Source organism: Oryzias latipes, chromosome 17 (assembly GCF_002234675.1).
Source record: "Oryzias latipes chromosome 17, ASM223467v1".
Classification (NCBI taxonomy): domain Eukaryota; kingdom Metazoa; phylum Chordata; class Actinopteri; order Beloniformes; family Adrianichthyidae; genus Oryzias; species Oryzias latipes.
In genome coordinates this window covers 27,362,440-27,388,210 of record NC_019875.2, presented here as the reverse complement: position 1 = coordinate 27,388,210, position 25,771 = coordinate 27,362,440, and the positions used below count along the sequence as shown (strand labels likewise).

At 37.5% G+C, this 25,771-nt stretch overlaps 1 protein-coding gene across 1 annotated transcript in view; it reads right to left on the bottom strand.

The window, feature by feature from the left end:
• Positions 1-2,107: 2,107 nt before the first annotated feature.
• The window catches only part of sntg1 (syntrophin gamma 1), a 61,498-nt gene continuing 37,834 nt past the window's right edge, over positions 2,108-25,771 (bottom strand). The window contains exons 10-19 of the mRNA XM_004079482.3: positions 25,623-25,705; positions 25,307-25,437; positions 21,370-21,499; positions 17,005-17,043; positions 11,152-11,268; positions 10,060-10,131; positions 9,520-9,672; positions 9,342-9,434; positions 3,331-3,441; positions 2,108-3,242 (exon numbers count right to left, since the gene is read on the bottom strand). Of these exons, the coding sequence (XP_004079530.1) occupies positions 3,060-3,242; positions 3,331-3,441; positions 9,342-9,434; positions 9,520-9,672; positions 10,060-10,131; positions 11,152-11,268; positions 17,005-17,043; positions 21,370-21,499; positions 25,307-25,437; positions 25,623-25,705 (1,112 nt within the window). The 3' untranslated portion in view covers positions 2,108-3,059. The remainder of the gene's footprint in view (positions 3,243-3,330; positions 3,442-9,341; positions 9,435-9,519; positions 9,673-10,059; positions 10,132-11,151; positions 11,269-17,004; positions 17,044-21,369; positions 21,500-25,306; positions 25,438-25,622; positions 25,706-25,771) is intronic.

Here is a 25,771-nt window from a genome sequence, read left to right as displayed (position 1 = left end):
CATTTTTGCAAGAATTCAGAAGAATAAAATTCTAAAAACATTGATTTACGGCAAAAAGCTAGCCTTAAAAAACAACCTTAACCCTTGTGCTATCCAAGGCACTTTAATGTTGGGAGTTGGGTCATCTAGACCCACTAGACAGTGCGCTGAACCTTTTTTCTTCAATGATTTGCGCTCTTCACTGGTGTCATTGGATTACATGAAATCTTTCCACCTTTATCCACCTTTGTCATGGTACGAATAACACGTCAAAGTAAGGGTGGGGTCATCTAAGATAGCACAAGGGTTAATCTAAAAAACAAGTAAAACATGTAAATAGGACAGGGTGACATAAAGCATCTGGACCTAAGGCCCTGATGGGTTAAAACATAGCAGATACAAAACATTTTGCACCGTAGAGGAGTGTGGTTAAAATACAGTCATCTCTTTGTGTGTTATTCTTGTTTTAGCCCTTGTGCTACCTTAGATGACCCCACCCTTACATTGACGTGTTCTCCCTACCATGACAAACGTGGATAAAGGTGGAAAGATTTCATGTAATCCATGGACACCAGTGAAGATCACAAATCATTGAAGAAAAAGGTTCAGCGCACTGTTTAGTGGGTCTAGATGACCCAACTCCCAATGTTAAAGTGCCTAGGATAGCACAAGGGTTACAACGTATTAATGCATTATTCGTCATAAAAACAGATTAGCCTCCGGGTTTAAATTTGAGGATTATTTAGTCTCAAACCAATTACAAAATGTTACAAAACGGAAAGAATATTAAAAACAGAGACCCATAAAAATGTTTTTCTTTTTTTATTACTGAGTGGAATTACAATAAACTGGAGGCTTTAAGGTTTGTGAGATTCAGAAAGGAAAAAAGAGGAAGAACACGGAGGAAGGGCAGACATTTCCCCAACTGTCAGGAGTAAACAGCATCTTTCATTTATTCTTATAAAAGTTTTATTTCTCAAACCCTGGCAGGGATAGCTTATTGGATGACATCTCCAGGAATATTTTTTTTTAGCCTTTAGAGAATTTCCTTTTTCTAAATGTTAAAATAAACGAAAAAGCGAAAAACAAACAAACGTGGAACTTTAACTTGCAAAGTAAAGTCATTACTGACCCACAAAAAAACCCACTCTCATTTATTTTAGTTTTTTTATACAGCATGTTTGTAAATAGTAAAACATCTTTGTAAAATAACCTCCTGTATTACAAGCTGAATTCTCCAGGATCAATTTAAAGCACTAAAGAACGAAAGACTTTCATTGCATAGAGCTTTCTTTTTCCATCAGACGACAGTATAGAGGAGTCCAGTTCACTTACTATTCTCAAGTGTTTACTTACCCTGGGCCTCTTCTGTTTGGATGACAGCTAAGAGCATCACTAATTACACTAATTGACAAAAACTCTCCACGAAATATGATAGTACAGCTTTAGCTGCCAGTTCGCAGCGTTTAAATCATTTCAAGCAAAAGGAAATTAAAGGGCTGCACAAGCCTGGATGCTACATATTTCCTGATTACTTATTTCTCATTCAAATTTACAAGGTAAAGGGGAAATTCTATGCACCGTTGGTGTAAAATAAAATAAATCTATGTGGAGGGCAGAAATTAAAAATCATACCATCAAAAAATATCTATTTTTCTGAGAATGTGTGAGTCTCTATTTGTATTTATATGATTAACCCTTGTGCTATTTTAGATCACCCCACCCTTACATTGATGTGTTCTTCCTACCATGACAAAGGTGGATAAAAGTGGAAATATTTCATGTAATGTGTGAAGATCACAAATCATTGAAGAAAAAAGGTTCAGTGCACTGTCTAGTGGGTCTAGATGACCCAACTCCCAACGTTAAAGTGCCTAGGATAGCACAAGGGTTAAGCTGAAGGGGGAAATGTCACAAAGGATGCTTATAATCAACTTTTCAAAAAAATTTCTGTGAAAGGAGAACATTTCAACACAGTCAGTCTAAAAAAGGATCCAGAAAACAAGTGTAGTCACACTAAATGAAGGCTTCTAACGTACAAATTCACCTGTATGTGTTTACGTATAAAAAGTAAGGATGTTCCCCTACAGCACATTGAAGTATTCTGAAGTTTTAATTAAAAAAAAAATTGTTGGATTTAGAAGGAAAATACATTTTAATTCATACAGTACAAAAGATAGAATTTGTTCCTTATATATATTGTTTTTTGGTAGAAATTTCCCTGCTCAAATGAAGCAGAATTTTAAGTGGATGAAAGGGCTCAATGTTGTTCAGCTGTAACTGCAGGGGGCAGGTGTGTAAATGATGCACACACACTATAACATAAAAAAACAGGCATATATTTTCCTGCATTTGGAAAAGGAAAAGTGTGTAAAAGCAGGTTTGTTTGAATAGAAATAAGAAAGTGACAGAAAACGATTGCAGATTTTTATTTTTGTAATAGCTGTATATGTATCTGCAAAGCTTTAAATACTTGTCGGTTCAAAAATGGTAGTTTATTAGCTGGAGATCTGTCAGAATTTTAGTTTAATTAATTGCTTATCTTCTTTTTTTGGTTGCAAATGTATTGCCTCTGCTTCAACAATAGCGTTTACATAACATTGTGCTTTTTGCCTTTACTACTGCTTTCATCCTTTTGACTTTTGCTAGAAAAAAATAAACAGATTTTGAAATTGAACTGAAACGATGGAGTTTTATTCATGAAACTACAGTTTTATGCATCTGACCCCTGGTTTTTAACAGAGTTACATAGAAAAAGAGATGGGAAAAGTACTGCATTTTCCATAACGATGTGTTCTATAAGTACTATAATTCAAAGAAAGACAAATTCACTTAAAAATACTTTTAATTGCACGTTTTTATATTGTAGAGTCTCTAGGCGAGTTAAAGATTCAAAGTCAGGTCCAAAGTTTTTCCAGAAATCCTGGGATTTCCAGCAGAGCACTTCCGGACAGACCTTTTATTCCCTCGTCACGCGCCGCTGTCTGACAGTCAAAAGGTGATCGTTTTCCAGAGCTCCGGTTCACTTTTTTTAGGCCACGTTCACGACTGTTTGCAGGCTCCAGGGAGGGCAGCACCTGTCAGGTGGTGTATTTAAGTTTGGGCGTCTGTGAGTTGCAGGAGAGACTGGACAGAGAGGGAATCCCGGCGTTTGCTGCCGTGCCTTGGCTCTCCAAAAACACGGGGTCCAGACAAGCAACTTTGGCAGCAAAAAAAGCGTGAATACAGTGAAGTACAGCAAAGAGGTTTGAGAACTCCAGCTCCTGAAAGAGAAAAGAGAACAGTCATGTCTGAATGGAGACGGTTTTTAGGATAAATTTGACATTTCCGGAATTCTAAACCTGCATTCACCTTTGCTTCGATAGATTTGGATTCTTGGTTTTGGAATAAAAACTTGATCTTGCTCTTTCCGTCGTCAGATGATCCCTTCAGTTGGGAGAACTTGTACCTCCACAAAACCGCCTGCAAACGACAAATAGATCAGTCCATTTCCATGCATTTCCTTGCAGCCCCTGAACATCACACAGCAGCTGCAATGTGGTCAAATGTGCAGAAAAAAATCCATTAGCCCATTTTTACGCATCAGACGTTTACAATGAATTACTTAAAAATGGAGACATATATTCCCAAAACTTCCAACTGTAGGAGTCAGTTCGACTGTTTCTCTGAAACTCAGTTACCTTGACAGATGAGATGGGATCATCTCACAAGCTCCTTATCAGTGGGGATGAACCAGGAAGTGCAGTGAAGAGGTTTGCATGTGCTATGCTGCATGACTCTCCACTAACACTGCTTATGCTTGCATTTTATATTAAATTTCTACAAAGAAGGATGCTCTGATGTGTTTTAAAGATCTGTTACAAAGAAAATGGTGTCTTCGGCTTATTGTTGTGGCATTTATTCTGTTTTCTTATTTTAACCTTGTACAGCGACCTTGGGTGACTTGAAAGGCGCTTGAAATTAAATTTATTATTATTATTATTATTATTTTTCATGATGGTGGCATAAAAATTGCATTTCTTCCTCAAATCGTTGTAAATCAGGAGCAGACAAAAAAGAGATTTTTGTAAAAAGAGCGTATTTGTGACATGAAAAATGAGGTGAGCACTGGATTTTTTAATTAAGGAAGTCAAGGACTATAAACCTTGGATTAAAGCTAAATCTAAGATTATAAAGCAGATGAATCCCCAGGAACAGGAGTACATTTACTTTGAATTTTATTTACTTTAAAAGTAAAAGTTAGTAAAACACGTTTTGTGATTTTATTTATTAATTTAGTGCATCTTTTATGTATTAGCTGAAGTACATAGTGATAGGACGTGATAAAGAGCTGAGAAATTATGCCAAACTGACCAACCTGCCAGTAAGTCAGTATAACTGCAGAGTCTGATGTGTTTCAGTAAAAAAATGAAAGAAACATTCATCCATCAACAAATGTTCTCTCTTTTTTCTTTAGGTAGATATAAGTCAAAGATAAAAAACATACACATTTCCTTCTATTTGCATTTATTAATCTTTAAAGGCAACAAGAATGTTTCCAGGAAAAAGCATCAATAATAAAAACTGAGACGATGCAGTTTGAAACTTTCAAAATAAATTCATTAAAAGAGGTAGAATTTTGATGATTTATATACAAGTCAAAACATATAACGTTGATCCAATGCTGTAAGCAAGCCCCAAATAAAAACAAAAGTGAAATAAAGAGATGGTCAGGGGAAAAAAAGCAGCAAAGCCACCAGAAATAGAAGGAAATCAAAACTATAATGGTACTTAAAAACTGAAATTTATAAATAAAGTTTTGTGCATTTTTTAAAATTAATTTTGTGCATCTTTTAGTCATATATTAGCAGAATCGGTAGTGATGCGACACGCCGAACTGACCAAGTACCTGCTAGTACATCAATATTACTACAGAAGCTGTTGTGTTTCTATAGTAAAATAAAAGAAACCTTCATCCACTTTGCATTTTTTGAGAAAATATTTCATGAAAAAGAAGATCAAACAACACAAAGACTCCTGATTTTAGCGGATTCAGAAAAGACAGAAATCTGCCTTTCATCCTTAAGCTTCTACTGCTGATATGCAGCCGTTTCTGCAAAAGCCTTGGGGTTATACCGGCGACAAAATGTAAATGTCATTTGTGATGGAGTTTCCAAATCGTCTCAAAGTGTTTGCAAGGCTGTTCAGTTTCCCTTAAGCTCTCCTTGTGTTGATTTGATTTGATTTTGAACATGATCTAAACTATGTTTTCTCTCAGCGTAGACTGTCTGGAACTTTTTATATTTATTTTTTATTCAGTCATATCCAGCCAAGTTTAAGTATTTAACATGTCCAAACATTTCTTTTGTCTTTAGACAAACTTTTGATTTTTGTTTTTTATTTGGCACAAGTTGTGTCTTTAATTTGCTAATGTATATATGTATATACTAATACTTCAACAGAATAACTGATCGTTTATGATGTGATCACTTTTTTATGATATTATTCACTTTGGAAAGGTTTTGTTTGTAAAATGTAGACCAGAGGTAGGCAAACTAAGGCCCAAGGGCCAAATGCGACACGGCCACCAAACTGGAACAATTTTCATTGATAATCCTAATCCTGTGTGTTTTCCGAGTCAGACAATCATATTTCCGACACCACATGAATGCAGCGTTTCTCAAGTTTGCGTTTTTCCTTGAGGGACTTCAACCCTTTTGTGCAATTGGTATTAAAATCAGAAAGAAAACCACAGTTTTGAAATAAAAACTCCAAATTGTTCAGTTTTGAAATAAATCTTTCAATTTTCTGTCAAAATAAAAATTGGATTCTGTGTTATTTCTATCCTTTCTGTCAAATTTTAGAACCCTTTGTGGCCCACCAGTAAAAAAAGTGGATTCTGTGAGGTGGAAAGTAGTGAAAATACAAGACGGTTTGGTAAAGGTGATCGCCAGACCGTGGCGAGATAAAAACAAGAGACTGAGCAACTTTTTTGGTTGTGAAAATCATCAGTGACGTTCATGTCAACTTGAGCCGAAACATCACAGCAGAAGGTCGTCCAAACTGAGTCTGATTTCTGCTTTCCATCTACAAAAACACAAAATTCCCCAAAGTATTTCTCTCAAGTTTTGTAGTTTTACTACTTTACGACACTTGTTATAAGACAAAACTCACTAACTAGTAACTTTTTAGTGTAACAATCTGTTTTAAGACGATAAATCTCTTGTAGAGTCATTTTACATTAAAAATAACTTTTTTAAGTAATCTCTCTAATAAAAAAAGTTTTGTTTTGACTTTAAGTAATAGTTTTATTAGTGAATAGTGAGTAGTGTTTATTTCAGGAAACAGACTTGCTTGACTTTTTAAAGAAACTGGAAAGTTTTCTTTGACTTTCACTAATTTTTTTAAATTTTTTTTTATGGATTAGATTTTTCTGCGCTTTTCCAGACGCTCAAAGCGCTCACATTGTGTCCATTATTCATTCACTCCTCATTCATTTGTCTTGAAATGTCTAACTCTAGTCTTTAAGATGATTATGGTCGTGTACAAACTTGACTGTTGAATGGAATTTTTGGAATGTATGTATTAAATGAATGGAATGTATTTACTGTATCTTTGAGCGATAAATGCCTATTTTTAGAGATAATATTGCAAAACAACAGAGCAATAATCTTAAATATGAGTTTTTATAGCTGATTACAAGATTTTATTTTGTCGTAAAAGGGCAGAACATCCCAACTTAATTTGAGATCTCTTACCGAGACAAATATTTGTTCAACCGGTAGACTTTTGTCCTCATAATAAGGGAAAACTATCCTGTGTTCTATACTTTTGAACACTTCCATCCAAAGGGAGTTTTGATCTGCAGTCGTCCGCTGCTTGCAAGTAACAGGATAAAACCAACAACCCTGGATTTTTTTAATTGAAATATATCATTTGAACATAATTTAACTCAATCAAATAAATAAATGTTTGTCTCTTCTAAAGACCATTTATCTATGTAACTGTTGCTTTACAAATCAACCGAATAAAACACTGATATTCATATGTTTGTGTCACGTCACTATTGTTTTTTCTGGATAAAAGCTCAGCGAGTTTGAGTAAAAACAGCACATTATAAATGATTCAACTGTTGCCCTGCAGAAAACACCAATTACCACATCAATAAAACCACCGGCAGTTTAAGTGAATAACAGTTATCATCTTGTAACGATCCAATGTTTTGCCGAGAAACGCGTGCCCCGGATTTATGTGGAGGTTTTTCACAACCACAACTGTAAAATACTCCTGGAAGGCTGCAGGAACCCGGTCTAATAAGGAGACTCCGTCTCCAGATCCCAATCCAATCAAACAATCACAGAAGAGGAGAATAAAAGAAGCACGGAGGCTTCTGGAAACTCAGTGGATCTCTTGTTGACATCCCACTGGCAGACACCACTGTCAAAACTGCTCTGGCAAAATGACTCATTATAAAGGAGGAGGCTAAGAATGGACATGCTCTGCACTGCTCCTGCACTCTTTTTCAAGCACTGTTCTGTTTGGGAAGCCCTAAACAAGGAATTTCTTTAACTTCAAGTGCTGCTCTTTATGAAATTGAGATGCTCGGTTCAAAACATTTCATGAGTTTTAATAAAACATCAAAGAGAAACTCTTTTAGTTAAATAAATAACAAAACTACACAAAGATGACTATGATGTATTTTTATGGCATTTTGCCTTTAATCTAATTTTTTTCCACAAAAAAAGTGTCAGTGCTTTGCAGAATCCTCACCTGAACACAGCAAATGGCTAATTAGTTTCTAAAAAATGGGTTTCATAATGAATCTTAGTTAAGGAGAAAATTTCTCTGGTTTACTTAAAATGAGAAGCAAATACAATACTGCAAAAATGTTGACATTTTTGGAAACTAGAAGAATTTCTGCTTTTTAAAAAAAACATTAAAGCACTAAACGACATTTTGTCATTTTTTAAAAAATACTAATGAAGTAGTTCAAATAATTTAAGACAGTAATGCATTTTGTCCTAAATGAGAATTATGTTACTTAAATAAAAATTCAAGTTAAAATGAAGTTTTACTGTACTGTATTTTTAGATTATTTGCTTAATTGCCAAAAAAAATTGTGTTTTTGGTGTTGTTAACACCACTTCTGATGTTGGAGGACATATTCAAAAAAATTAAGCTCAAAATTGCATTTCTGAGGAATTCTTTATTCAAATCTTTATGAGTGGGGAGCAACCGAAAAAAAATTCAGGTTAAAAAGAATTGTATTTGTTACGTTATTTGTTGCACTGGTAGTGGTATTGCGGTTGTGAGGGGTTGTAAGCTAGAAGGAAAACATGTAATACAGAGAGCTCTCAGCAAAAGGGAGGGCAAAGGGGGGCGGGGTTGCTCCGAGCCAACAGTCCCGCCCACAACAGCAGAAACCTAGAAAACAACACAGGTTTTTCATATTTGGCTAAAAACGGCAACAAAGCGGTTTTACAATGAATCAAAAGATAATCAAAGTGAGCTTTTGATTCAATTTCAGTCTAATAGAAGCAGCTTAGAAAAGGTCCATTATTTTACTTTTTAGAGAAATTAAAGTTACGACTGAAATGGCTTCACAAAACTGCTCCACTTTGCATGTTTAATGTTGTAACATATCAAATTAGAGGGGCGATTATCGCCTTAGGGTTGTATGGATTCATGTCCCTGAAAGTGAGAACAAATGTGGCATAATCAAACACATAAAGAGCATGAATAATAATAGTAATTTCTGGTGGAGAGATCTTTGCTCCCTGTGACATGATATGAACTGAAACGTCTTCAGAGTCGACAGATTACAGCTCAACTTGCAGAGTTTCTGAATGAGGCCAACATGCTTTTTCATATTTGCCAACAGCAGCTTTCAATTATTGACTAATCCGACTCCTTGTATTGTTTGCAATTGCAGTTTACATTGTGTTTGGTGCATTTCTCTCAATAAACAATACTCTGGCAGCATAATGAGGATCCTTAGGGGGGCATTGTTGCTTCACACTGCAGGAATTAGGGCCAAATTCTTAGAGAACAATATGGCAGCGCTTGTGTCCTGCTCATCCACATAATGTTCACCAGAGGAGGAGTCTGCATGGCTCCCAGACTTGGGGAAAGGCCAATTCGAGCTGCAGGCAGGAGTGAGAGGTTTGAGCTGGAGGGAGACCAGCCTTCAAAACAAATGTGCTCACAGTCCCAGAAAGCCCAGAGAGCAGAATAAGTTAGCAGCAACAAAGCAAGAAAAAAAGGAAGGAGGCCGGAGTGTCACAATTAGTTTCATCACACCCTGAGCCACAGTGCTAAAGCCTCGGCTGAGGGGATTTGCTTTCCATATTTATATTGATTATATGGGGCTGTCCTGCACTCACCTTTGAAGCAGCATCAAAGCACACAAAGCCCATGCTGAAGTCAATCGTGAGTCCCATTAGGTGGCTCTCCATGATACAAGCGTACGTTTTAGACTGCAGAACAGCAGGATGTGATGTTACCACCAGCCGTAAACAAATGCAAACGCCATGAAAAAAAAAACGAAACTGAACCGCCCACCTGGATTCTTTCCACCTCCAGGAACGTGGCCATCTGAAAAGCCTTCTCCCAGACCAGCAGGTCGCACTCCAGCTCCACGCTGAAGAACATGTCCTCCCCACTCTCCGTCTGGACGCTAAAGCAGTGCCTCCTCTTGTCCAGAAGGTCATTTTCCTGAGATGACACAGGAGGACGGTGACAGATGGGCAACAGCAGTGCAGCCTCCCGGTACGCCTTACGGACTCTTATTAACACAGCATGTTTACTTTGATGTATTGTCTCACAGCCCTACACACCAATCTATAAATGGAGTTTGCCATAATGCGTTCCTGGATATTGCATGAATAAATTTCTCAAATTCAAAGTGGCAGAGAGGAAGAAACAGCTTTCCTGAGCGTCTCTGCGGGACGGCAGAAGACTTCATGCAAACGCAGAGAGCAGGAGTCATACGCAGTCTGCACATTGACTTTGCTTCTTTATATTCTCCCAGCGACACCCCTGAGAGAGACGCTCCTTAAAATGCGGCGGGAATTGAATAATAACACAAAGAGACAGTCGTACCTTTAAAATCTTGGACATGATCTCGTACACAGTAAAGCTTTTCTCAGCTCGGGTCCAGTCCCATGTTGTCACCTGGAAAGGTCACATCAATTTAAAAGACGGAATAAAAAAAGGAACTCTTTTAGTTCTTCCAAAAAATACTTAAATCAGATTGCACGCTTTAACAAATTCAAAATTTAACAGCATCTGTTAAATTCCACCGTCGTCTTGCCATGTGAAAGGAAATATTCATCACATAGGAGCTAATTAATAATAAAAAAGCTGGTCTTGACTTCAGAGCGCACAGGCTCCTATCTTCCACCATCCACTCACATTAGCATTTTCCATTTATATCAGCACATTCATATGGAAGGAGGCAATTCCAGCTATCTATCAATCTTCCCATCTCAAGTAATATCGACGGCGTAATCCTGTTGGTCATAATCGCCCAAATGTAAACACGCTCCGTGATCGCCATCGGCCCCACCAAAGATCAATGCACGTCACATCTTTATGACCGTGTCACACAGTCACCACATACATTTTTTTGCATATTTTTTTAAAATTATAAAATTTTGTGTGAGTTATACGAAATTCATTGCGTTTGTCATTCATCGATGTGTACAGATGTCCGTCGAGGGTTTTGGCCGCCAGGGTTTTTATCTGAATGTTTTGAGTGGTCCAAATTTTTGGTCGGTTACTAATTACGTAGTTGACATGTATTTTACATGTTTATACGCAATTGTTATGTAAATCTTACGCAATTTTTTAGAAAGATGCATACGCAAATTTGTCTGTCTAAGGGACTTTTCACACGTACCACCGATGTATAACTTTTTTAACACGTATACAGCGCACATATCACGTTCAAATTATGTAATTACTAATGAATTATATATTACCAACGAAATAATCGTGCACAATTCTTGGATGATTTACGTATTGTGTCGTCGTCTTGTGGTTTTTTCGTACTTCTTCCGTGGTTTTGACATGGTTGATTCGTCATCCATCTGTGAACATTTCACGAAAAGACCACGACTTTTCTTACTATTTCCACGTCTAATGTACGTCGTTGCTGTGTGACACGGCCTTTAAAGGCATTCAAAGGCTTACTGGGGGTGCTGTGAACTTGAAAAGTGAGGAACCCCTCAAAGCGAGGAACTTAGGTGTGTACATTCGATCCTGAACGGAGTCCTGTTCCTTCTCGTCGACCCAGCCCATGTAGATGATCTACCAGGAGGTGAAAGAAAACGCAGATAAGGACAAGTCAAATGGGAGCATTTTTCTTTGCAGAATCAATTGAAAAGTTGTTCAAAGGCTTTAAGACCCCCTTTTTTTATGCTGGTGTTGAGTCAAAAGATGGTTGTCTGCCAGAAATCGATCCGCCTGTTTGAGCTGCATTGCTCATGGTATCTACATCTGCAGGTTTAGTCGATAAACCTTTCCAGACAGTAAAAAACTGAATTAATACATTCTAAAGTCCCTTTAAAGGTATTTTAGTGATGGGAAGGAACTGAGTGGCTTTGGTCTTTTAGGAATAATAATTTTCATTGAGGCCTTTAGGCAAGAAAAGCATTTGAGCTAGAAAATATAACCCAAACTGATGGAGTCTGATGGAGTCATTTAAGAGTGTTGATAACTTCTTTGAAAACAGGAACCCTTATAAGCGTTGTAATGCAAAAAGATTCAAATATATCAGGTTTTCATCTTCGTAAAATATAAATGTGGAGAGGTTCGTCTGCTTGAAGCAGAGTTGCAGCTTTATAATAAACCATGAGAAACATGGAAAACCATACTGTTTTTATATGTAAATTATTTAAATGTATGATGTAATTTAATGATATAGGTGGTTTTAAACTTTAATAGGTGGTAAAGTAAATGAAGTCAAATACACAAACGTCATGCCTGTCCAACTTTATTTCTAAAGCTGTCTAAAAGAACTCATAAAGGACCAAAGTGATGTAAAGATAAATTTAAAAGAGCGTATTTTTAAAAAAACATTTACAGTAGCCCCTTTTTTTAGATTCCTTATGCTTCTTTTGATTTTACACTTTAGTTTTGGTAAGTTTTATTTTCTGAACATTTAAGCAGGGCTTAAAATAAAAAAGAGGGGCAATTACAGACAAAAAATGTCCATTTGGTGAGACAGTCACTGAATACAACACAAAACTAAATAAAAAAAGCTAAAAAAAACGCACCAATCCTCATAGTTGTTTAGCATTTAAAGACTCACTCTGGTCATCTTTTGATTGATTTTCAAAGCATTCCCAATAGTCTTTTAAAATGTGATCATGGCGTTTTAAGTCCAAATCAAACACCTTCATGTTTTCTAGAACTGTTTCTGCAGAGTGGCAGCAGTTCACCAGAAATTCACCTGAGTTATGGGCAGGACTGTTGGCGTAGAGCAACCCCGCTCCCCTTCCCCTCCCCTATGGCTCTCTGTTTACAAACTGTCCCGCTAGCTTACAGACGCTCACAACCCCAATCTAACGTTACCAGTCAGCATCCCATCAGAACCAACTGTTAAAGACAGAGACTCAAGGACACTAAGTCCATTTAATAAATGAACAAAAATATGTCAAAAACTTAAACCATGACTTTGGCAATAGTGAAAAAATTTATCTTAAATGTACAGAGTGGTTATTAACTGGAAGAAAAACGACTGCAATTACTGGAAACCGAGAGTTAATGCAGCTGAGACTGTGAAAACCACAAGACCCAACAGAACTTCATCTGAACACAGAGCTGGACTTTATTTTAATTATTTTAAAAATCAACTAAAAAGGCAGATGCTAAGAGAAACTCTGTTTTTTTACACCTTCATGTCAGTTGATCTAGATTTGGTGTTGGTCACGCATCAATATGAATAAAACCAACAATAATTTGTTAGTAAAAAACAATGTAACCAGTAACGTTTCATTTTTAAATTAAAGCTGAGCAGTTGGAATTAACTTCCGTTATTGGTTATAGTCCTATAATAATCTGCTCTTTCAATTGGAGGTGAGAAAAACTGCACTAAAAGGAAGACAAACATTTAATAAAAAAAATCCCCAGAAAGAAGCCAGAAGCTGAAGGGATAAAAAGGTGCCAAAGACAAATATTATGGATCTTTTCTTGGCTCTGGAGTGTTGCCAGGCAACAGGTAAAGATTACAGGACATTCAGAGTCCGAAAACCAGAAGTAGTGGTATTTATTTACTGATTGCAGCCCGTTCTTTTCTGAACTGAGCGGAATTTGTTACTTTCTATATGATGTCAGTGTTTATAAGCAGAGAAAGTGGAGTCAAATCTAGAACGAAAGTAGTCTATTAATAAAGATGCTAACCAAAATGCTGAAATTAAAACCCAAAGGTTTTTTTCTATGGTGACTTAATTACATTACACTGATTACATTTTTGATAAATATAGGAAGAAAATGCAAAAAACAATTAAATTCCAGCAGCAGCGGAACTAGAAAAATGGTTAAAGGTCCTCCATGGACAGAAATCTTTGGAATGGGTCCATTACTGGATGAGAGCGACACAACAAGTAACTGAAATATGGCTGTAATGAAATCTGGGCAACTGTCTGTGTCAAAGTAAAAGTGCTCTTATGTTTGCCATTATCCTGCCGTGCTTTCATATGTACGGATGCCAGATCCACTGAAGTACTTTAGCTAATAAAATTACATTCACTCAGTCTGCGGCAGAAAGTGCTGCAGCGGCCGAAGCATTTGCAAGAGGCCCCGGGAAAACGTTGACCTGCGATGCTCACTTATCTATGTGAGGAGATGGTTGGAGGCGGGCGGCCAAACCATCATTCTTTTAGTTGTAGTTTTATTTAGTCATCAAAGCAACTCTTTAAAAAGCCAAATGCGACACAATGAAAACGACTAAAAATGTGTCGACATTAAAAAAACAAATTTTAAATGAAACAATGCATCAAAATACTGATTAAAGAATAAAAGGTTTAGATTTCTATCGATTTACAAACAAAATATGACAATTATGGGCTTAAAAATGAACATGAGTGTTTTTTTTGTTTTTTTTACTATTTATTTTTATACAGATGAGATATTTTTCCTGTCATGCGCTGAAAAAACAAAAACAAAATCAGCTCTTTTTTCCTCGCATGTTATTTGCATTTTTTGAGATAAACTCTATAATATAATTTAAATATAAACTTTATTTTAAAACAATGTATTTGTCTAATAACATTAACCTGCAATATTTATGAGAAAACTTGATTGATTTGCTATTTATTTATTGAGTTTATAGGCCTTGTAAGCCTTGTTTCCAACAATTTTACAAAATAAGACAAGTGTCATAGATGGCTTTTGGGTCAATAAATACATTTAATATCATTTAATTTAAGTTCAAAACGCATAATATTCTACATGTTACAGAAAATGGACATCTTTGATTTTAGTATTTTTTGTATTTTATGTATAACAGAAATATACCGGTACACAAAATCTATAATATGTTTTTTTTGCATATTTTTATATATATATAACTGTAAATGTGAAAAAAAACTATTTTAAAGAAGGTTTTTGACGAAGCATCAATGGGAACATAAGAAGTGAGAACAGAGTGATTGGACTTGTCGTTTACTGCAAACATATTGGTCTGCAGTGTGCAGTGGACAGACAGCACCATTTAAACTGCAACTAGCACAACATCGCTGTCCAAAGCCCCCAAAGGGGAGCTTCTGACGCCTTGTCAAAGCAGTGTTGTGTAAAAAAAAACAAAAAACACAAACTCTGTCAAAACACTCCTTCCATAACCAGACAGCCTTCACATCCAAATTTACTATCTAGATTCCCCGTTATTGTTACTCGTCAGGTTTACAGATCTGACGACTGATGACAGTTTTTAGATTTTTAAAAACTGTGGCTGTTAAAACTCTATTTATTTCCCACTAGAAACTTTTCTTTTTATGATTTTGTAATAATCTTCACTTTGAAACTACTTTTTTAAACGAAAAGGACAAAAAGTGCTGTGTGATAGTTTTAAACTAATGTGCATTAATTTCAGAGGATAGTGAAACACACATTTTTTAATATCACTGCATCACTAAGAGCAAAAATTCAAAAGGAACTTGAAAAAAGATCACTTTAACACTTCATGCCATACAGTCAGACGTGATTTTGATATGCATAACTGGGAGATGATGGTAAATAAAGGGACAAAGAAGTCTAAGAATGTGTCAAACAAAAATATATTTTCATTCTCTCCTGATCATCATCAGAGATGACGGATTAGAAGCTCAAAAAAGATGTCTGGGGATGTGATTTCAGAAATCACACCAGCACAGATTAATTAAAGCCAGGCTCTGATCGCAGCCTGAGTCAAATGCTTATTTAGTTCCAGTTTTTTTTTTTTGTTGTTTTTTTGAGGGATCTGCAAAACAAGGCAGTGAAAGATTGGGGACAGCTCATTTTATTCCATTTCCAGAAGGAATTCCTTTATGCTCAATGATGCTTCTGTGATGCCGAAGCAGAGCAAATAAATAATAAAGACAAACTTCACCGCGTCTTTAGCTCTCCACGCTTAAGCCGGGAGATGACAGGATGAGTTAACGGACTTGAAGCACTTAAGATGTTTTCTGATCGTGTCTCAGTAGATGGACCTAAATGATGTAAGATCTCTGAGTGTTGCAATAACTGGCAATAAAGGACCGTGTCTCTGACTGACAGACTTGCAGATTAAGTCCTCATTAAAAAAAAAAAAAAGGAAAAAACACACAACTTGAAGTTTGTTGCAGCATAAGGCCGTGTCACACAGCCACTATGTACATTTTGCGCATATAGCACGGATGAAAATCGGTCAAACGTCAATGTACATGGGACATTTTTTTTAAATGTTGTGGCTTTTACGAGAAATTCTCACAGATGTATCACAAATTTAAAACCAAAGCAGAAGTACAAATAAACAACACAAAGAACAAGTAACTCAACGTAGAACATGAACCGTGCATGATTATTGCGCTGTTTATATGCAATTCATTAGTGATTTATGCCTCAACTACGTAATTTTAATTTAATGTGTGCACCGTTTACACGACGTAAAAGTTATACATCGCCAGTACACGAGTGAAAAGGTCCTTTAGACATACGTGGAACGGTCGTGGAAAGCCACAAATTTGTGTTTGCATCTTACAAAAATCATGGACAATTGCATAAGATTTACATAATGTACTATATGTGTATAGACTACGTAAAATACGTAAGAGTTAATGGCAGACAAAGTGTGCATTATCAAAAATGAACGCACAGCGTGGAAGCATGAACTGTTCGACGCGATGCGGAAATGAACGCACTTTGCGTCATTGCGTTCATTTCTGATAATGCACACTACGAAGGCCATTAACCCGCTTATACTATGGTCACTTACAAAAGATATAAATATTCAATCAGCTTTGAGTACTTTATACTTATTTTGTTGGTTTGGATCACTTTTTTCACAAAAAGCGGACTATTCCAATCTCCGATCTTGACTGCAGGGGCAAACGAAAGCGACATCTATGCTGATCGTCACGATGGGTTAAATAAAGCCTCAGTTCAGAGAATAATTTCACCTCTAACTGCTTGTTTTTGTCCAGGAGCCAGCGCAGATACAGAACATTTAAGCTATGTGACCTAAACTTCTTTTTTAGGCGTGCAATATCCCTGTACAATATCCACAATAATCCACACCCAGCAGCCAATCAGAATCGAGTATTTACCCGGACCATCGTGTAAGCGTAAACTTATTCTCAACCAAGAAAAGATTTTGAACAGCTCAAAACCAAATTCACGTAAAGAACCGTCAGCCGAAACCCTCGACGGACATTGCGCACATCGACGATCGCAAGAAACACTCATGAATTACGTACGTATATCACGCATGTATCATGAAAGACCGAAATTTCATGCGTGGAAATTGAGCAAAATGTACATAGCGGCTGTGGGACATGGCCTATTAAAGGGGACATATAAGTGACTCACCTGCTGATTGACTGGAAAGTTCCGGTTAATCTTCTTCACCTATTCAAGTCAACGAGAGCATCATTAAAATACCTCCTGATAACAATCGGGGAGCGGCTGACAAAGTTAACATGTTTGTTAACGCCCAGCTACCTGCACAGAACAAACGCACGTCAATAACGGCGTCCACACAAACACATTAAGCATGGCTCTGACAGAAGAATGTTAGAGCTGCTTCATTTATTCAAAGCATGCAAATTTCAAAATGAGATAGATAGAGTCATTTCCCACAAGGACCCCAGGCTCTCCTTTAAAAAACTCATTTGAAAAAAAAATCCATTCTCTCTGTGGTAATAAAAGCAGGGGAACTACTGAGGGAGCAGTCAGGCTTCAAATTAAAACATTCTGCTCTGATCACATGTATCACTCGCCTCTAATCCACGCTGTACTATCAATATAACTCTATCTCAGAAAGTGAGCGGCGAATTAGGAGGTCCGCTCGCGACTCTGTCCCACTGCAGAGGCGCGGGCAGCCTGTCACAAAACCTCTCTGAAGTTTGAGCGCAGAGAGGAAAAGCCTGTGCTCTTGCTTCAGAAGAGGCGCTGTGAACAGTGAGACGACTGTCAGGACGGGAGAAAATATGGAAGATTTGTTTGGAATCAGAAAAAACGTGTTCAGTCTGAAGTTTCACTCAACTGTGAGACAAATCCAGAGAGCCCCACAGCTTCAGTTTTCCTATTTTAAACCCATACTTACTGTACTTTGTGTGTATCTTGGAAAAATCCACACCAACATTCTTGTTCTCATTACAACACAAACAACACCAAAAATTGAGCCTGAACTAATTCGAAACCAACTTAAGGGACCCCTAACTGAAGTACAAAAGAGCCCCTGCTCCTTTTCAGCAGGTTAGATCGCCTGCTGGGGGCCTCACTAAATTAAACTTAGATTACATCGCTCCTTCAATTACCACACGCCCATGTCTTTTGTAGCACGGAAAAGATTTCCAATACTGTGAGTTTCACAGCTGAGATTGACCCAGAGCAAATTTCCTCTGACCCCGAACACGACAACAAAAGCCAAAGAAACCGAATGAAGCCACAGGACGTTCATCTAATTCACACGTTTGTTTCAAAGAGCCTCCTCAAAGTGCGCCGGAATCGGTTTCTGAGCAGGAAACGGCGCCCATGACGCAAGGACGTTCATTCAAACATTAGAGGTCAGGCCATTCGAATTTAAAGTTCCCCTCTGATCATCTTTTGATCTATTTTTATTTTATTTTTATTTATTTGATCTATTATCTTTTAATGATGATAATGCAATTTTTAGCCAAAATGAAATAAAATCTGGGTCTTAATACTTCATTGGTTTTTCACTTTTATTAGTGAGCAAATATTTTCTACAAAAGACAATCTGACAAGAATTTGTTTTCTATGAGCTAAAAATATTTTCCTCTGACTTCAGTGTTGTATGAGAGCGGCTATAGGAGTTCAAAAGTAAACAGCAAGTACTTTCTGAAATACTTTCGAGTGTGAAACAGTGTGAGACACATATACCTCAGAGTGATGCAGAGGCATGTCACTGACATAATTACTCTTGACGGATTTCATCTGGCATTCTCCGTTTGAAAGCCTCTATTGTGCAACAACGTTTATGTTGTTTTTGATCTTCTATTCCGAATGTCAAACCTTTAGAAATATTGTGGTTTTTCTCAGCTCTATTAAAAGCACTTGTTTTTTTTTAATCTTGATTTCTTGTTATTATATATTTGTACTGTATATATATATTATGTGAAACTTTTATTTGCTGCAATCTTCTACTTTGTCCTAATTATGAGGTTGTATAACTGTGTGTGGCTTCACACACAAAAATAGATGTCCTTACATCACTAAAGTTTTTACAAAGGTGGAAATGGGATTAAATGGAAAAAAGAAGCATTAAATCCCTCGGCGGACTAAGGTGGAGAGGAGCTGCTGAACGTCTCAAAAGTGAAGCTTTGAGGATTGATGGAGTCGATTCAGCGCCCCGAGGTCTCAGAAGAAACTGTTCAGGTGGAGCTTTTCTGCAAACAGCTGGAACGCAGAGCCTTGATAAAAAATTCCACTTCAAACTCGAGTCACAAAGAAACGCAAGCTGGCGTGGGGAGCAGTGTGCCTCAACAGGAAAGTAATGAGTCATTAGGAATGAGTCATAATCAGACTTAATGCTTCTATCAGTTTTAATTCATAATCGTGTTTGGATGGGAGTCTTCAGCAGGCAGATCTGCCGCTCGGCTGTGCAGCTGACTGGTGGGAGTTGTTACGAGCACTGGAGCAAACACTTCCCTGCTTAATGTCTCAAACGATGCCATCACTAAGCAGATTGTACAGGGGTTTCATGAACCCTGGGACGGCCTCGCCAACCACCGGACCAGAACATCACACAGCCTTTATGGGAAATCGTGGAGTGCAGGGAGTCGAGTGGATTTACCTCTCCATCATTGCTCAGAGAAATTGAAGCTTTTCTTCATGACCGCTGCCTCAATATTTGGCAGCAAATTAAAAACCAAAGAAAGAGTGAAACCTCTCTGCAAGCAAAAGCTCCAAAGATATGTCAGTAATTCCTAAAAGATTTTTCTTAGTGTCATGCTTTTTTTTGCAACAAATCTTATTTTTATATCCATTTCCAAACGTTTCAATATACAGAGGAGAAATTGACAGTTTGTCATCCAAATGGTAGATTCATCTGAACAGTGAGAGATAGAAAATCATCACGAAATTGACGTTAAATAATGTATATAAATGTATTTGCATTTAATTGAGGGGAATAAGTATTTGAACCCTCTTGCTGAGAGGACTTGGAACGATGAGGCAAAAACCCTTATTAGCAGATCAGAGGTCAGACGTTTCTGCAAATATCAGGAGGATTTTTAGTCCACGTCTTAGAAAAAGGACTTCTAAATCATTCAGATTTGGTGGCTGTTCCTCAACAAATCTGAGCTTCGGCTCTCTCCAGATCTCTCTCTAAATTATGAAGGTCTTCAGAGGGAAAGTTGTGTATCAGAACTAAAGGTGGATTGATGGTCATGTTCTTGTATTTTGGCCCAATTGCACCAACAGTCGTCACCTATACCTCCAGCTTCTGGCTGATGGTTTTCTAGTCCATTCTGCTCTTGTGCAGGTCTGCAATCTTCTCTTTTCAATCCACTGAAAGAGCTTTTTAGCTCTTTTCCATGTTGGAGAGTTTAGAGTTTGATTGATGGACTGATTCTGTGGACAGGTGTCTTTATACAGGTGATTAGTTCAAACAGGTGTCTTCAATTCAGGTGACTAGTTGATTAGGAGCCGCTAACTGGTCCGTCTGAACCAGAACTCTTACTCTCAAATACTTATTTCCATCAATGAAATCCATCTATTTTTTACACATTCTTTAAAGTGGATTTCCTAATTTTCTTTGTGATTTTCTGTCTCTCACTGTTCAAACAAACCTACCATTGGAATGACAGACTGTCGTTTTTTTTTTTCAGCAAGAGATCAAATACCTATCTTATCCACTGTATCTTGTGGTTTAGTTGGTTTTAGGATATTCGTGGATCTTTATTTAAACATGATTGGTCCACCAATCAACCATCATATTTGCCCCCAAAGGGTGCTTAGTAACACAAAGAGTTGGCACAAATTTAAAGCAGAGACACAAAAGCTCATTTGAAAAGGAATCCATTGAAGTAAGGTAAAAATACACCAGTGACTCATCATTCGCATTCAGCTTTCTACATTAAAACTGAGGTATTCTCTGAGAAGAAATCTCCTCATCCCACATGCATCTCATCTCCTTCTGCAGCTCACTGACACACCTCAGAAAAATGTCAAGCCGGAGTGAGAAACACGTTTTCATTCGGCGAGGCCATCCTGGTTGTGAGTCATCGCTGTTATGTTTAGTGTGCCCCCCAACCCCTACCTCGTCCACTCCAATTAACCAGGGCTCCATTATTCTCTCCCCCACACACACACACAATCGCACACATGCTTTCTTTCCTGCTGTTCGCGTCGCATTCATGTCCAAAAAATAACAATACACAGGCCAGTTTGCAGCGCTCCTGTTTGCTGCCTAATAATTCCCCAGTGGTTCATATTTGCTGCAAAAAGAAAATAAAGAAAATCTTCTATTTGGGACGTCAACTGACTGAACTATTTGCAAAAGAGAAAAAACCAAGAAAGCAAAAACAACCATTTTATTCTGAATTTGAAACGACACAAATCTGACAGATTTACTGGAAAAATATTAGAGCTCAGGGTTGGGCGTGAACGTGTGTTTCTGTGCTGAAAACTGATAAGTTTACACCAAACTCAGCTTGTCCTTGGTTTGCATGGATCACTGAGAGTGTCAGAAAGCTGTTTTGAACTTACATTGTGCTTGGTGAGACTGGAAATGTTGCTCGCTATTGCATGAAGCCAGTCCAAGCAGTCTTCAGCGGTGGGGAACTGCAGAACTCCACTGCACACACCATCCACAGCTATGACTTGGAAAGCATTTTTTCTAAAATGCACACACAAAAAACACACTTTCAGGATTATGTCACACAATCGTTTATTTAAATTGGTTTGGTTCTTTTTTACATTTTGTACCTTTTTTTTAATGAAAAAAATTAATTTTATGCAAACTCACTGACCTTGTGGTAGTAAGGTGTGAGTTTATATCCATTGTATAGTTGAAATAAAGACTCTAAGGATGAGACCCAATGCCTCCCTGTGACATTAATCCTACTCTGATCACTTTTGATCTATTGTCAAAGCGGTTCCATTGATTTTTCTTTCTTTTCTTCTTTTTTATTTACTTGTCTTGTCCAACAGCTGAGCAAACAGATGAAAGCTTGTGTTAAACATATTTTACTGTTACAACATGGAGTTATGAATCTTCTGGCACACAAGTTGTATATTTGAATAAACCCCTTTTGCAATTTAAAGACCAGACTAAACTTGTCTTTTGATAATGATTTTGCAGGTTTTAAACAATATTTAAAAAATCTGTCTTGTTTTTTGGACATTTTCTGCAGAGCGGCAGTAGCTCATCAGAAATTCGCCTGTGTGTTGTGGGTGGGACCCCTGGCCTTCCCTGAGAGCTCTCTGTTTACACACTCTTCCGCTGGGTTACAGCCCCTGACATCCTAACATTACATTACAACAAAAATGGCGAGTAGTATTGGAGCTATGCATCTGTTTAAGCCGGATGTCAGCTCGAAGGAGGAAAATGAAGACGCAAATGGATATATTTATACAAGTAGATGCATCAGAATGGAGCAGGGGGCTTGTGGCCCACCAAATGTAATTTCTATGTAACAAATTAGATCCTATCTGACGCCTTTTTTTTTTTTCTCCTGTTTATCAGAAAAATGCCACAAACACATGTTAAAAACACCAAAAACACAATTTTCATCAGAGTGGGTCTTTGTAGGATTAGGGGATTAAACCACCAAATGGTTTCTGTTTGCAGCTCACCGCTCGCGGCCGTGGTGCAGCGGTAGGGCGGTCGACCCATGATCGTAAGATTGCAAGTTCGATTCCCGCCTTCCACGCCCATGAGTCGAGGTGTCCTTGGGCAAGACACTTAACCCCACCTTGCCTCTGGTGGTAGGCGGGCGCCTGTGTTTGGCAGCGGAGCCGCCAACAGTGTGTGAATGTGTGTGTGACTGGGTGAATGACACTGTGACTGTAAAGCGCTTTATCCTTGTGGGAAGAAAGGCGCTATATAAGTATTTGCCATTTATCATCAAATGTCACATACCCAGGTGTATGACAACTAATGGGACTTTAAATGTATTTAATTTAACTAAATACATGAACAAAGAAAAAGTTCAATCTGGGATGAAATACAATATGGTTAAAACAAACTGCACGATGGAGATCATTTTTTTTCCCCCCCTGAAGAATGAAGTTTAATTCAATTAGCATTAATGACGGTTTCTTCTGCAGTATATTCACGATTTAAAAATTCAGCTTAGGAAAATATAAAAGAACTGTGAAAGACGTTACACGCCTAACCAAAAGAATTGTGCACACTTCGTGTTGCGGCTACGCTGCACCAGCCTGATCTATTGTGGGAAAAAACAGGCCGCTTCATTTTCACCTTTAACAACCATTTAGAGGAGGATGCTCCTCTGTGATCAAAGACAGTTAATAGAGCCATTCTCCATCCTCCACTGGTCCACTCTGAGGTTACTGTACCAGACGCTCATTTTCACTAAACAACATTTTCCTTCCTCTACACCTATAGACTATGGTAATGAGTCGTAATATTCAAGAGGTAAATATGCGTGGTCCTCTGTCCCTGAGCTTGGTCAAAGCTTTGAGTCGTGCAACAAGCAAACATTTTAAAGTGCATCAGCAAATATGTAAGAGAAAGTAAGAAGTTCTCAAAAATTGTGGATTTTTAGGGATGAAATGTCAAAATCACATGCTCTGATCGGCCAAATCCTATTGACTTCCAGTCTATTTTTTTTACATCAACCACAAACTACAATTCCCAGAATCCTACCCCAATACCAAAAGGAGGTGAAACAGTGGGATGCAGTGGTTGGGAGATATTCAGGTTTATAAATCTGCTCTACAGAGGACACATTTGCACTGATTGTAGTTAAGAGAACAATATATAAACAGATTGCATAAAGAAAAGAAAAAAGCGCCAATTTTCTACAAATATCCTTAAGATCCACTCCAAAAATAATGGCGTTTTTAACAAGTTCTTGTGTTCAAATCTTTATGACTGGATAGCTAAGATTTTGCTCGCCGTTTTTGTTGCATCGGTAATGGTAGGATGGCAGTGTAACCAGAGCGCCTTCAGCAACAGACAGGGGAAGAGGGGGCGGGGTTTCTCCGTGCCAATGGATCCGCCCACATTTCAGAGGTGAATTATTAATAAACTACTGCTGCTGTGTCTAAACTGTGTCCTAAATGACACAGGTTTTTTGATTTTGGTTCAAAACGACAAACTGGGAGGGAGCATTTTTACAATAGATTAAAAAATGCACCAATGAGTTCATCTCTACAGGACATCTTCATCCTCATTTTGATAAAGTAAAGGGTCTGTGTTGTAAGATTTAAAAAAAACTTTAGCGAAATAAGACAAAGCTGAAGCATTAAAAAGATCCACTGTTACTGTATACTGTTTATTTGAGACAGAGAGAAGCAGAAATAAATATATATATATTATATTTATGTAACTTATAGTCATTTTGATCTTTTATCTTAAATTTATAGTTATTACTCACACCGGCTACGGATAAAATGGGCCAGATATGCCATTTAAAGAAAATTGATTTCAGATGTCACTCTGCATCACTGAGGCTCGAAATGTACATAACAGACAGCAGCAAACTAAGTCTGAGGCTGTAAAAAATAACAGTTATTGGAGGGTACATCTGGTTTTAATGAATAATGCTTTCTATTTAAGTGACTCATTTCCTGCATTTTAGGATTTTTTATTCTATGTTGACTTATATGGGGAAAAAAAGTCATTTTTTTAACTGAATTCGGCTCTTTGGCTGCATTCTGTTAGTCTGGGTTTCACACATTTCTTGGTGACACTTTGAGACTAAAAGCTTCTATAGTCAAACTATAATTAGGATTAATCAAACAGGCATATTTTGCTGCAGGCAAATTGAAGGCCAGACCTCGGCCTAATCTGCCTTTTGATTGACTGTGAATTGGACAGACTGTCAAAAGAAAAAAAAGTTTTACCGGAATGTTTATTGTTCCTTTCCCATGCTTTTTCTGATTATTATTCGTTAATATTTTGTGAGTCTTTATTGTATGATACGATAAAGACCAGCCCATTTTAAGACCTGACTCCCCTGAAAAGCCCACGAAAGTGGGATAAAAATAAATAAATAAGGGTCACCTATAAATGTTTTAAAGACAACTGAAACCATAATGTTGTTGAAAAATTTATTGATTTTTGGAGTTTAAAAAATTTTAAACAAATGCAAAAAAAACTCAATTTCTTTACATTATTAACATTGAAAATATTATCCAAGAATTTTAGTTTTTTTTTGAAATTTCAACAATTTTTAGTTAAAAAAAACAATTTTCCTGAATACATAAATATTTAAATCAGACCACTGAAAGTTGTCGCTTCTTGTTTACCCATCCACAGCAACTGCTTTAATGGACAGAAAAGGCAATAACACAATTGACTCCAATTCTTTATGATGTTCAGGAAAACATTGCATTTTCATAAATTACTAAGTGCACAATTTACAAATGGGTTCTCTTGGTGAAAGTGATAGATGAAGGTAGCTGGTCTGCTGCCTTTGTAAAAGTTTATTTTGGATGCGTCTCAGCAGCTCACCTGCAGGTGTCAGAGCCGGGCATGTACTGCGACAGGTGTGAGTGCAGCAGAGGAATGAGTCGCAGGTCCACCCATCTCTTCTCCCAGCGGAGACCTGTAGATGTGGGCCAGGAGGAGCAGGACAGCGTGTCCTACAATGCAAAGCACGACTTAAAGCCTCCGTTTCTTACATAACACGTTCACACGTTGAGATCTCTGATGTTTCTGCAGCTGCCGTGGTTACGCATGCAGACAGTTGCATGGAAACAACACGCTGCCATTGGTAACTAAAGAGACGGCTATAGACTCAGACAGCTGCAGACTAGTGAATGCGTACCGTATTGTTAGGATGGTAGTTCAAGTGCAGGCCACTGTCGCACAGAGGAGAGGAGGTCCCACTACTCTGATCACTGGGGATGCCTGAAAGTACATAAAAAATATACATATTTAACTAAAAAAGCAACGTCTCCCATTTTATCATCAACA